General features: G+C 37.9%; 1 protein-coding gene across 2 annotated transcripts in view; it reads right to left on the bottom strand.

The window, feature by feature from the left end:
* Positions 1 to 13,497, bottom strand: part of USP32 (ubiquitin specific peptidase 32) — a 250,843-nt gene that overhangs the window by 48,713 nt on the left and 188,633 nt on the right. For both annotated transcript variants that reach the window (XM_058705725.1, XM_058705726.1), the window contains exons 13-15: positions 7,266 to 7,461; positions 2,262 to 2,437; positions 1,348 to 1,488 (exon numbers count right to left, since the gene is read on the bottom strand). In XM_058705725.1, coding sequence (XP_058561708.1) covers positions 1,348 to 1,488; positions 2,262 to 2,437; positions 7,266 to 7,461 — 513 coding nt within the window. The remainder of the gene's footprint in view (positions 1 to 1,347; positions 1,489 to 2,261; positions 2,438 to 7,265; positions 7,462 to 13,497) is intronic.

The following is a 13,497-nucleotide window of genomic DNA, read 5'->3' as shown; positions in this document are numbered from 1 at the left end:
CTGTATCTCATCCATGCAAACTTTCCTAGTATAAGAAAGTTCTATCTTGGGGCAAGTTCTATCTTGGGGCTGCCTTGGTGGCTCAGTCAGTTAAGTGTCCAACTGCTGATTTCGGCTCAGGTCATGACCACATGGTTTGTGGTATTGAGCCCCGCACTGGACTCCATGCTGTCAGCTTGGGACTCTCTCTCTCTTCCTGTCTTTCTGCTCCCTCCCCCCAGCCCACGCTCTCTCTCAAAATAAATAAATAAACGCTTAAAAAAAGAAAGTTCTTGGGGCGCCTGGGTGGCGCAGTCGGTTAAGCCTCCGACTTCAGCAAGGTCACGATCTCGCGGTCTGTGAGTTCGAGCCCCGCGTCAGGCTCTGGGCTGATGGCTCGGAGCCTGGAGCCTGTTTCCGATTCTGTGTCTCCCTCTCTCTCTGCCCCTCCCCGTTCATGCTCTGTCTCTCTCTGTCCCAAAAATAAATAAAAAACGTTGAAAAAAAAAAATTAAAAAAAAAAAAAAAGAAAGTTCTATCTCAGACATTGTATGAAGGAGAGTGTTTCTTGATCTACAAAAAGAACCTTTTTACATAGTATTTTACTGCATTGACAATGCAAAGTATTCAGGGTAATGAGTCCTGTTGTTTACTGTATAAGCACAACAGATGTTGTATAGTAAACTCATTAATATTTTGATATTATATACTTCAAGTCTTTTAAATTATTTTAGAACATTTTATTTATGCTCTGAATGACTCATCCTAGTAATGGCAACAATCAGCATTCACAAGCCTTGAATTCCTGTTATCATTTGTTGTGATCATTTTTGTGTCCTTCCTTCAAAAAGACAAAACACAAAAATCTACCAACAGCTATGGGAAGAATCAATCCCTAACTGGATGCCTGTGTGGTTAATGCAAATTACAGTTTCAGAAGTAACTACTACACCACTTCCTCTATATTCACTGAACTTTTTGGCACCGGCTTTCAGACTTCTGCTCAGCCTAAGTCCTGCATTATCCTAAAGTCTGTGTTTATGTGGATGACTTATTTAATAGCCTAGCCTCATAATATCCTTGACTTTACTTAATTCAGTGACTATTCTCTCCACTCCATGTAGCCACACACTCCCATAAACACATCACTGAAGAGTTGGTACCTAATACAGTGCTCAGTAAATGTCTGAACAAATGAATGAATACATGTAAAAGGAACATAAATTTTGTTCAACTAATTTACAGGTACTGAGTATTCTGCTGTCACAGGTAAGAACTAATTTGTAGATAGTGAAATTCATATAGAAAAGTAACAGAAGACCCAAACTAGGACTGTTCCTTAGATAAAGCACTACTAGTTATACTTACAGGTCTAGGAAGGGCCAGGTTTGCTCCATACCAGTGATAAAGTGCTCTCCACACAGGTTCTGGAACCATTTCATAATCTCTTCCGTGGATCAGCTGTGGGGTTCGTTTTAATCGTCCTCCTTCTAGTGTTAACGATGTAGCCTTAGAAAGAATGGAACACAAATGTTGATTTTTAGTATTTTTAGTATTTTACAGAGTCTTGTGTTTTAACATAACCTAGACACAGGAGAACAAACACATATGTCACGACTCAGTTTTATGTTACTGGAAAAAAAATGAATTTTCTATAAGAGATTTTTATTTTTAACTTTCAAAATAAATTATTTAAGGAAGATAACTCAAGGCAAATTATTTGAAAAATCATTAGAGCATCTGGAAATAAGACTGGTTTTCACAGATTTCTTTCAAACACAGTAGAAAATATTATTTTAGGAAAAAAAAATCCACATACACATAAAATTACATTTTCACAGTAGCTGTCCTAAGAATTTTTTTTTTTTTTACATTTATTTATTTTTGAGAGACAGAGAGACAGAGCACAAGTGGGGAGGGGCAGAGAGAGAAGGAGACAGAATCCAAAGCAGGCTCCAGGCTCTGAGCTGTCAGCACAGAGCCTGATGCAGGGCTCAAACTCACAAACTGCAAGATCATGACCTGAGCAGACTCTTAACCGATTGAGCCACCCAGGCGCCCCAAGAATACTTTAAAGATTACTACTGCTTCTATATCATAAAATATTCTCTAAATCATAAAATATTCTCACAGATGTGTACTATGCAGAGATATCCATCTACACCAGGTTAATTAAGTGAATCATGAATGTATAAATGTTGTGCTATGTGTTAAAACCCCTAGAAAGAAATTTATTTGCCACTTGAAAGAGAATTATTTTAAGTAGATGTCAAATCACTTACCTTTACTGGTTCTTGAGTTACTAATGGCTGGTTATCAATAGCCCCTGGTTTCTGAGGACTGAGATGCAACAAAATGTTCCCATTGGCTCCTAGCAAACATTGGTTGTTGTTGTCAGAAGTGTTATGCTGTCGAGCAAAGCACATATCTGCCCCTGGTGTGGCAGAATACAGAAAGCCTGTAAGGGAAAAGAGGATGGAATCTCTTTATTTTTAGTTATTACACATAGGCTTGAAGATATGAACTCAGTGTCCATGTATTATGCTATTTTTGTGTTGGCATGTCAGTCAGTACAGTATAATATTCTGATAACTCTGTAGAAGATAGGAAATATACATGTATTTTTTCTGGAAAACACCTAGCATAACACTAGGTGGAAGAAAAGCTTTAAAAACTGTCATCAAATGGACATTTGGCCAACCTCCAAAAATATCTAGTAAGTCACAAGAATTACACATCCTTTGACAGAAAAAGAAGTATGGCCAAATAGCTGGGCTCTCACACAGTCACCTCTAATTCTTCTCTTCCACGTATAAACACATTCCAAATGTTCTTAGTAGATAATGGTGATAAGAAGAAGTATTAAAAAAAAGAGGGGGGGGGGGGAAGAGGGGAAGAAGAAGGGGTAAGGGGTAGGGATAGGGGGTAGGGGGAGGAGGAGGAGAAGTCTCTAAACCAAAGGGAAGGAGCTAAAACAAGAATAGAAGAGTACCAGAGGGGAAGGAATGGTTTCCTAATAAACTTATTTCAAAGGAAGACATACAGGTTACAAAAGAAAGATGCACACAGAAAAATGATTAATGATGACCTAGAGTTGTGAACCTCAATGGTATTTTAAGGTATTTCAAGTCTAAACTATAGGTTAATCTAGGGTAAACGTTCTAGCCATCAATCACTTTAAATCTCCTATCTGTGGCACTGCTTAGCCTGTGGATAGCACAGGTCAGAGTGAGCACATATCAAAAAGGACCTTAAGAGGGTTAAGAAATAATCTTGGTGTTAAGGCTCATGAGAGGGAGCACTTCTAGGGCTGCTAAGTGATCACTATAATGTCAGATGGGGAACAAGGAGTAGATTCTACAAAGAACTTTGTAGAGAAGATGCTAGCTCTGTCCAATTTGAATGCTCCCTCCATGGAAAGGAAAAAAGATCTCAAAGATGAAATAACAAGAAAGTAAGTCTAAGAGTCCTGCTACTGTTATCAGCAGAGTAACAGGGATCAACTCAATTCAGTTGGGCCACAAAAACATCAAGCCATTTCATCCAAATGTATAGAAACACTGAATTTTAGATAGGTACCAAGGAGTGAGGGGGATTATGGGAAGCATTATGACTTTTGTCAATAGTTTTACAAAATAATCCCCCAGTTTTGGCCTGAAATGTCTGTAGAATCTGGTATGAGGATGTGTTAAATCCAATGAAAGCAGAGAGAGTCTTGGAGATGGAAATTTAGACTTTTCTCAAAAATGGTCTTCTTAAATCTAAACTTATTAACAAAATATTTTTTAAGTTATTTTGAGAGAGAGAGAGAGAGAGAGAGAGAGAGAGAGAGAGAGAGAGAAAGAGTGAGAGAATGAGTGAGAGAGACAAAGAAAGAGTGAGCGGGGACAGGGCAGAGAGATGGGGAAGAGTATCTGAAGAGTATCACAATGTGGGGCTTGACCTCACAAACTGTGAGATCGTGACCTGAGCGGAAGTCCTATGTTTAATCAACTGAGTCACCCAGGCACCCGACAAAATAATTTAATATGGAGAGAAGTGGCTTAATCAGTGAATATATTTTCAAATTGAGAGATTAATGAAGTAGAATATAGAAGAGCTTCTCTTTGTAAAGCTACTAATGAATTCAAGAAACATAATTGACCATTTCATTCAAAACTTATTTCTGTGAATGGGCCAGCATTACCTTGATTCCAAAACCAGACAAAGATCCCACAAAAGGAGATTTCCCCATGGATACAAAAATTCTCAACAAGATACTAGCAAACCAAATCCAACAATACATTAAAAGAATTATTCACCACGATCAAGTGGGATTTATTCCTAGGCTGCAGGGCTGGTTCAATATTCACAAGTAATACAAAAAAGATAAGAACTACACAATCCTCTCAATAGATGCAAGAAAATTGTTTGACAAAATACAGCATCTTTTCTTGATAAAAAAACTCTCAAGAAAATAGGGATAAAAGGAACATACCTCAAAATCATAAAAGCCATATATGAAAGACCCACTGCTAGTATCTTCCTCAATGGGGAAAAACTGAGACCTTTCCCCCCAAGGTCAGGAACATGACAGGGACATCCACTCTCACCACAATTGTTCAACATAGTGTTGGAAGTCCTAGCCTCAGCAATCAGACATCAAAAAGAATTGGCAAGGAAGAAGTCAAACTTTTACTCTTCGCAGACAACATGATACTCTACGTGGAAAACCCAGAAGACTCCACCAAAGAACTGCCAGAACTGATACATGTATTCAGCAAAGTCACAGAATATAAAATCAACATACAGAAATATGTGGCATTTTTTTTTAACTTTATTCATTTTTGAGAGACAGAGCATGAGCAGGGAAGGGGCAGAGAGAGAGGGAGACACAGAATCCGAAGCAGGCTCCAGGCTCCAAGCTGTCAGCACAGAGCCCAACGCGGTGCTCGAACTCACGAACTGTGAGATCATGACCTGAGCCAAAGTCGGATGCTCAACTGACTGAGCCACCCAGGTGCCCCCAGCCAGAAATATGTGGCATTTCTATACACCAATAATGAAGCAGCAGAAGGAGAAACCAAGGAATCAATCCCATTTACAATTGCACCAAAAACCATAAAACACCTAGGAATAAACCTAACCAAAGAGGTAAAAAAGATCTATATGCTGAAAACTATAGAAAGCTTATGAAAAACTGAAGACACAAAAAAAATGGGAAAACATTCCATGCTCCTGGATTGGAAGAACAAATATTGTTAAAATTGTTACTATCCAAAGCAACCTAAATATTAAATGAATTCCCTATCAAAATAACACAGAATTCTTCACAGAGCTAGAACAAACAATTCTAAAATTTGTACGGAACCAGAAAAGACCTCAAATAGCCAAAACAATCCTGGAAAAGGAAAAACAATCACAATTCTGAACTTTAAGATGTATTACAAAGCTGTAATCATCAAGACAGTATGATACTGGCACAAAAACAGACACATAGATCAATGGAACAGAATAGAGAACCCAGAAATGGACCTACGAATATATGGTCAACTAATCTTTGACAAAGCAGGAAAGAATATCCAATGGGAAAAAGACAGTCTCTTTAGCAAATGGTGCTGGGAAAACTGGACAGCAACATGATGAAGAATGAATGTGGATCACTTTCTTACACCATACACAAAAATAGACCCAAAATTGATGAAAAACCTATACGTTAAGACAGGAGACCATCAAAATTCCAGGGGAGAAAACAGGCAACAACCTCTTTGACATCAACTTGCAACAACTTCTTAATAGATATGTTTCTGGAGGCAAAGGAAACAAAAGCAAAAACGAACTATTGGGAGCTCATCAAGATAAAAAAACTTCTGCACAGCAAAGGAAACAATCAGCAAAACTAAAAGGCAACTTTTGTAAAGGGAGAAGATATGTGCAAATGACATATTGGATAAAGGGTTAGTATCCAAAATCTATAAAGAATTTATAAAACTCAACACCCAAAAAACAAATCCAGTGAAGAAATGAGCAAAAGACATGAACAGACACTTTTCCAAAGAAGACATCTACATGGCTAACAGATACATGAAAAGATGCTCAACATCATTCATCATCAGGGAGATACAAATTAAAACACAGTGAGATACCTCACACCACCTCACACCTATCATATTGGCTAAAATTAAGAAATCAGGAAACAATGGATGTTGGTGAGAATGAAGAGGAAAGGGAACACTTTTGTACTGGTGGTGGGAATGCAAACTGGTGCAGCCACTCTGGAAAGCAGTATGGAGGCTCTTCAAAAAATTAAAATAGAGCTACCCTACAACCTAGCAATTGCACTACTAGGGATATATCCAAAGGATACAAAAATGCTAATTCAAAGGGGCACATGTATCCCAATGTTTATAGCAACACTATCAACAATAGCCAAATTGTGGAAAGAGCCCAAATGTCCTTTGAATGACAAATGGATAAAGAAGATGTGTATATATACACAATGGAATATTGGCAATCAAAAAGAATGAAATCTTGCCATTTGTAAAAATTGCAACAACGGGGATGGAACTAGAGTGTAGTATGCTAAGTGAAATAAGTCAGTCAGAGAAAGATAAATATCACGATTTCACTCATATGTGGAATTTAAGAAACAAAACAGATGAACATAAAGAAAGGGAAGGAAAAATAAGATAAAAAGAGAGAGGCAAACCATAAGAGACCCTTAAATACAGAGAGCAAACTTATTGGATGGGTTGCTGGATGGGTGTTGGGTGGGAGGAATGGGCTCACTGGGTGATGCACATTAAGGGGGGCACTAGTTAGGGGTGCATGGGTGGCTCAGTTGGTTGAGTGTCCGACTCGTGGTTTCGGCTCAGGTCATAATCTTATGGTTTTGTAAGTTCGAGCCCCACATAGGGCTCTGTGCTGACAGAACAGAGCTTGCTTGGGATTTTCTCTCTCCCTCTTTCTCTGCCATCCCCCCATTCACACTGTCTCTGTCTTTCTCAAAAATAAATAAACTTTAACAACAACAACAAAAAGGAAGCACTTGTTGGGATGAACACTGGGTGTTATATGTAAGTGATGAATCATTAAATTATACTTCTGAAATCATTATTACATTATATGTTAACTAATGTGGATTTAAATGAAATTTAAAAATTAAAAAATAAAACACCCCCTCCACCTCAAAACTTATTTCTGTGAATGAAAGCCTGATTATATCCTACCAAGCACACTCTCTGACAAAGTATACTTCTTTAAAAAGTAACCCTGAATAAACTTTATGGGAAACAAGTCATACTTACCACTGCCAGCCGTTTCTGAGGCTTCAGACGCAGTAGAAATGTTGTCTGAAAATCTCTCCTCTGTGGTGTTCATATAACTGAGGCCGCCACCTCCGATTCTATCTTCACTTTGCTCTATAGAGTGTACTGCTGTTCCAAATGAGTGTTTTCCTCCATTCAGAATAGATGATGGCTCAATTACAACAGGGCTGGCATCCTAAAAATCATGAAGTCAGAGATTAAGGCATAAGATGAATCCCCAAATTATCTATTGCTTCTAATTCTCCTATAGTTAGCTACCACCAATTAAGAACATTTTTTTAATAGAGAAGATACAATTTTTTAAAATATTTTTTAATGTTTTGCTTTATTTTTGGGAGAGAGAGCATGAGCAGGAGAGGGGCAGAGAGAGAGGGAGACACAGAATCCGAGACAGGCTCCAGGCTCTGAGCTGTCAGCACAGAGCCCAACCCGAGGCTCGAACTCACAAGCAGCGATATCATGACCTGAGCCAAAGCCGGACGCTCAACCGACTGAGCCACCCAGGCCCCCCCAAGAACATTTTACCATATAACTAAATTTTAATTTCTTCAAAGGGGAAGAGGTGTGTACAAATAGTATTGGTAAGGTGGACTGGGAACGTATTGCAAAGCACTCTGTAACACAAAGTGAGTGAATGAATGAGTGAGTGAGTGATGTATGTATATATGTATTTTTGAAGTAATCTTATGCCCAATGTGGGGCTTAAACGCATAACCCTGAGATCAAGAATCACATGCTCTACCAACTGAGCCAGCCAGTCAGGTGCCCCCGACATAAAATTATTTAGAGTTTATTCTGTTGAAAATTGAAAACCACGGAAGATTTTTTTTGATATTAAAAAATTAAATATTTGCTCTTTTTATTATTACAGATTATAGTGTTACTGTAGGAAATCTAGAAAAATATGAACAAAAATATTACAAGTATTCAGATTCCAGCATTTAGCATTAGTTGACACTTTGATGTGTTTATTTGTTTGTGACTGAAAACTTGTATGTATATGTAAAAAATAAATAGCATGGAGTACATAGTTAGAATTAAGGGGAGTGCTGTGACATACCAGCTATTCGGCCTTTCACAGTAAGTAAATTTCTAAGCTCCAGTTTCTTCAGGAGTACAAATCAGGATAATATTCGTATTTATCTTAGAGTTATTGCAAAGATTACATGAGCAACACATGTAAAGTGCCTGGCATTTAGTAAATGTGAACTATCATTCTGGTTGTTATTAAATTTTATTTTTTTAATTTTTATTATTAAAATGTTTTTTATTTTATTCATTTTTGAGAGAGAGAGAGAGAGAGAGAGAGAGAGAGAGAGAGAGAAAGAAAGTGAGAGTGCAAGCAGGGGAAGGGCAGAGAGAGAGGGGAACAAAGGATGTGAAGCAAGTTCCATGCTGACAGCAGAGAGCCCAAGGCAGGGCTGGAACTCATGAACTGCGAGATCATGACCTGATGACCTAAGCCAAAGTCAGAAGCTTAACTGACTGAGTCACCTAGGCACCCCAATATGTATTACATTTAAAAAACAGCATATGGTTTCTTTTTCTTTCACTTAACATTATATTCACAGGATTTTCCTGTGAGAGGGTTTCAAACAGGGGAACACTATAATCCATTTTTTGCTTTAAAACTACAGAAAGACTAGAGACAGAAACTGAAAATTGAGACACAAGTTAGAAGACTCCTACAATAATTCAAGGCAAGAGATGATAAGCTACTATACCATAAAGCTAGATTCAGAAATAAGGAGATGGAGAGAACATGGACTTAGGATATGTAGGAGGTGAAAAAAATTGACAACTACATGAAAAAGAGGCAAAGATAATTCCAAAGTAGAACCTGAGGTGCTGGTGAAGACAACTAGATGGGAGTTGACACTTTCATAAGGTAAAGTATGTGAGTTAATGGGATCATTTGGGGAAAGAGCTTATTTGGGAATATTCTTGTTTGAGTTACCTAGACACTTGAGTCCTGTGTTCAGGACAGAAAAAGAGGCTAAATATAAAATTCTGGAGCTCAAGAGACTTCCTAAAGCATAAGAAAATGTTGTATGTAGAACAATGAGAGAACAATATTTACAGAATAGGCAATGGAAGAATCTGAGAAGGACACTGAATCTGAATGATGAGAGAGAAATCAAGAGATTTTGCAGTACCAGAAGCAGAGACTGCTTGCATAGAATTATTTGCTACTAAGTTTAGTAATGGAAAAACAGAAAGATAAGACTTGCAGAGAAGCAGGAGGAAAGGTGCTATGAGAATGTGCATTGTGAATGTTTTTAGAAGATTAGGATATTTGTAACTGAGAGGGGAAAGAGAAAGACTGAAGGAATTAACCAGTAAAACAAGATCCCGTAGGCATCTGAGGAGATACACAAGATCATGGGTAGAAGAACTCAAGTGGCATTCAGTAAACACTGACATGCATTTTAGTAGATAAAATTGATCACTGAAGGCACTGCTCATAAAGTAAATAATTGCAACCCAAGAAAAAAAACACATCAAATTTAAAAGACAAACTCCAAGTAACAGCATAGCAATAGCACAGTGGGTGCTTTAGTTTCTTTTAATGCAATTATAGCATCTCTAATTTTAGCCCAAACAGGGAGACACTGTATCAACATTTTATTATATGCTTTCTCCTCTTTGATCTATAAACCAGGTGAATACCATCAATTTGTAGATCCTTCAGAAGCCAGTTCTGAAGAAATTTCAGTGCCTTTAATAGAGCAAGAAGAATGAGAATAAAACCCAGGTTTCTACAGCCCAATTCACCTTATGGATTAAATTTTTAAAAACAGCAATTGTTTAAAACTTCAAACAATTCAGAAGTATACAAATTCATATTTTAAGTTTTATTTATTTTGAGAGAGAGAGAGTGAGAGAGAGAGAGAGAGAGAGCAAGCAGGGGAGGGGCAGAGAGGGAGAGAGGGAGGGAGGGAGGAAGAGAGAATCCCAAGCAGGCTCTTCACTGTCAGTGTGGAGCCCAACGCAGGGCTCAAACCCAAGAACTGTCAGTGGGATTCTCGGTCTCCCTCTGCACTCCCGCCCTGCCCGTGCTCTCTCTTTTAAAATAAATAAACATCTGGGGCGCCTGGGTGGCGCAGTCGGTTAAGCGTCCGACTTCAGCCAGGTCACGATCTCGCGGTCCGTGAGTTCGAGCCCCGCGTCAGGCTCTGGGCTGATGGCTCGGAGCCTGGAGCCTGTTTCCGATTCTGTGTCTCCCTCTCTCTCTGCCCCTCCCCCGTTCATGCTCTGTCTCTCTCTGTCCCAAAAATAAATAAAAAATGTTGAAAAAAAAAAATTTTTATAAAATAAATAAACATCTAAAAAAAAAACCAAACAGATTAATGTGCTAATCTAATACTTGATCTGCTGATATAACATTTAATAACTTCTCTTTTTAACAGAGAACAGGCTTTAACACTAGTCTTTAAAGGGCAACACTATTTAGCTAGAATTTGATATTATATCTTATTTTCACTGAATTTATTTTTATTTGACCTATTTCTGGAGTGTGACACTGATTTTCTATTTAAGATAGTGATATAGGGGTGCCTGGGTGGCTCAGTCGGTTAAGCATCCGACTTCAGCTTAGGTCATGATCTCGCGGTCCGTGAGTTCGAGCCTTGCATCAAGCCCTGTACTGACAGCTCAGAGCCTGGAGCCTGCTTCAGATTCTGTGTCTCCCTCTCTCCCTCTGTCCCTACCCTGCTCGTGCTCTGTCTCTCTCTGTCTCAAAGATAAACATTAAAAATATTAAAAAAAAAAAAAAAGATAGTGATATAAAGTTTACTTTTAAAATATTTACATAAAAATGATAAAATATAATTAAAATGATAAAGTTACTTACATAAACGTATTAAGCAAATAATAGCATGGGCATTATATGGCAAAATAAGATGACCACAGTACAGAAATGACTAGAAATTGGGAATCTACATTAAATAGGATTTTGGGTCATTGGCATATACACACACACACACACACACACACATATATATATACACACATACATATATATACACACACACACACACACACACACACACATATATATTTTTTAAGTAAGTTCTATGCCTAACGTGGGGCTTGAACTCATAATCCAGAGACTGAAGAATTGCATGCTCTATCGACTGAGCCAGTCAGGCACCCCATAGTATTTTAAATTACACTATCCATCAAAGTCAAAATTGTATGGACAACAGAACAAAAGAACCAAAATGACTCATGGCCAAAGAAGTAGACATGTAAATTAGGTTTGAGTAGTTTACATCATTTATCATATGTTTGGCTTTCAGTGTGTGGATTTCACAGCAATTTCTTAGAGATAATACTTATTTTCTCAAAGTTTTTCTGATATTGAGTTCATATCAGCAAAAATGCATTAAATTTAGATTTCAAAAGAAATTTTCAGTGAACAAAAATGACTTATATTACTCCAATGGTTTCTGATTTATTAGGTTTGGAGCAGAACAGAGGCATTTCTTTTCTTTTTTTTAAAAGGTCTTTATGTGATCCTATTATGCAGTCAAAATTGATAGCCATTGTCCTAGTGAGGATTATTGTCTCAAACTTCTGTTTTCATAATGTGCTGCAAATACTGAGAGTATAGTAGTAACTGATTGCTTATTGAATGTATTACTTGCTGCGGAACTTGCTTTTCAGTTCCAATAGTTGATTTTTTTTTTTTTTTTTTTCCTTATCTGCCAATACAGTCTTCTTCCTTCGGGGAGAGATATTCTGGAATTTCTCTCTTAGCGGTTCTCCAACTTAGTGGCACATTAGCATCACTTGGGAAGCTTTTAAAATCCCAAGGCCAAGGTGGCACCCAAATCAATTAAATCAGAATTTCTGAGGGTGAGATCAGGGCACCAGGTGTTTTTCTTTTAACCCAGGTGATTCCAGTGCACAGTCAAGTCAGAGAACCACTTTTCTGGAACAATGTGCACACCCCTGAAAAAGTGGCAAATTACATATAGGCTATTTGCTTTGTATTCAATGTCTTCCACATAAAAATAAATAAAATCTGAGAAGGAATAGAGGTCATGGGGGAAGGATGCTCTCAGGATAAGGCAATATGCCTACCACATGGCCTACTGTCAGTCCCACCCACCAGGTCTGAACACAGGTTCTCTTCTTGGCAGTCAATTTAGGTTCTGATTCCTTATTGACTAGACAATCCCATTTCTACAGGGTTTATAGTTGTGATTCCCACAGTCTTCTACCAATTCTCTGATCTCAGGAACAAGATTACATGGAATGGGATAGAGAGGAAGATAAAGAATCCTAAAACTTAACAACCCACAGAGGTCAGTCTCCCTTGTTTAAAGATCAAGGACCCAAAGCCAAACTCAATCTGGGGTGTGGGTGTAAGGAGTGAGTTGCTAACCAAGATACAAACTGCCTCTAAAAACAGCTGGGAAGGGGGCCTGGATGGCTCGGTCACTTAAGCATCTGACTTCAGCTCAGGTCATGATCTCATGGTTCGTGAGTTCGAGCCCCATACTAGGCTCTCTGCTCTTAGTGTAGAGCTCGCTTTGGATCTTCTGTCTCCCTCTCTCTCTCTGCCCTTACCTCACTCATGCTCGTTCGCTCTCTGTCAAAAGTAAACATTAAAAAAATAATAAAGTTAAGCTCTTCTTAAAAAAATAAATAAAATTAAAACTCTAAACAGATTCAGATTTTAGTGAGCTTTTGGGTCATTTACTTCTTTCCTATAAAGAAGGAGTAAGACTGATAGCATAGCCATTTTGAAAGAATAACTTTTGAAAAATTAAAGTCTTCTCCTAGATCACTCCGTTATCATCCAGAAAAATCACTTTATTTTTGCTATAACTGTTCTTGACCTTAAATGGTGGGTGCATAACTATCACATGGTTGACAGGAAACTCTTTTTAAAATTTATATTCATTTCTCTATTCCATTTAAGTTTGTTTATACACTATAATTACTTTAAGTTTTACAATAATTTAGCAATAGAATGATTTTAATAGCTTATCAGAGACTGAAATCTTTGCTGCCAGTGACTGCACACTGTACCATATGCTTTTAACATGGTGCAGTGAATGATAACCTTTTTAGACTTAGAGAATAAGAGCTTTTCTTCACTTATTTCCCACTGTTCCAACTAGAGTGGTCTGTCTTCTCACTGTCTGACTTTCTTTGCTATTCTAGGAATCTACTGCTCTCGGTGTCCGGCACTGCCTGA

The sequence above is a fragment of the Neofelis nebulosa genome, chromosome 16 (assembly GCF_028018385.1).
Source record: "Neofelis nebulosa isolate mNeoNeb1 chromosome 16, mNeoNeb1.pri, whole genome shotgun sequence".
Lineage (NCBI taxonomy): Eukaryota > Metazoa > Chordata > Mammalia > Carnivora > Felidae > Neofelis > Neofelis nebulosa.
Note: the sequence above shows the minus strand (reverse complement) of the source record. Positions and strands in the feature narration are given on the sequence as shown.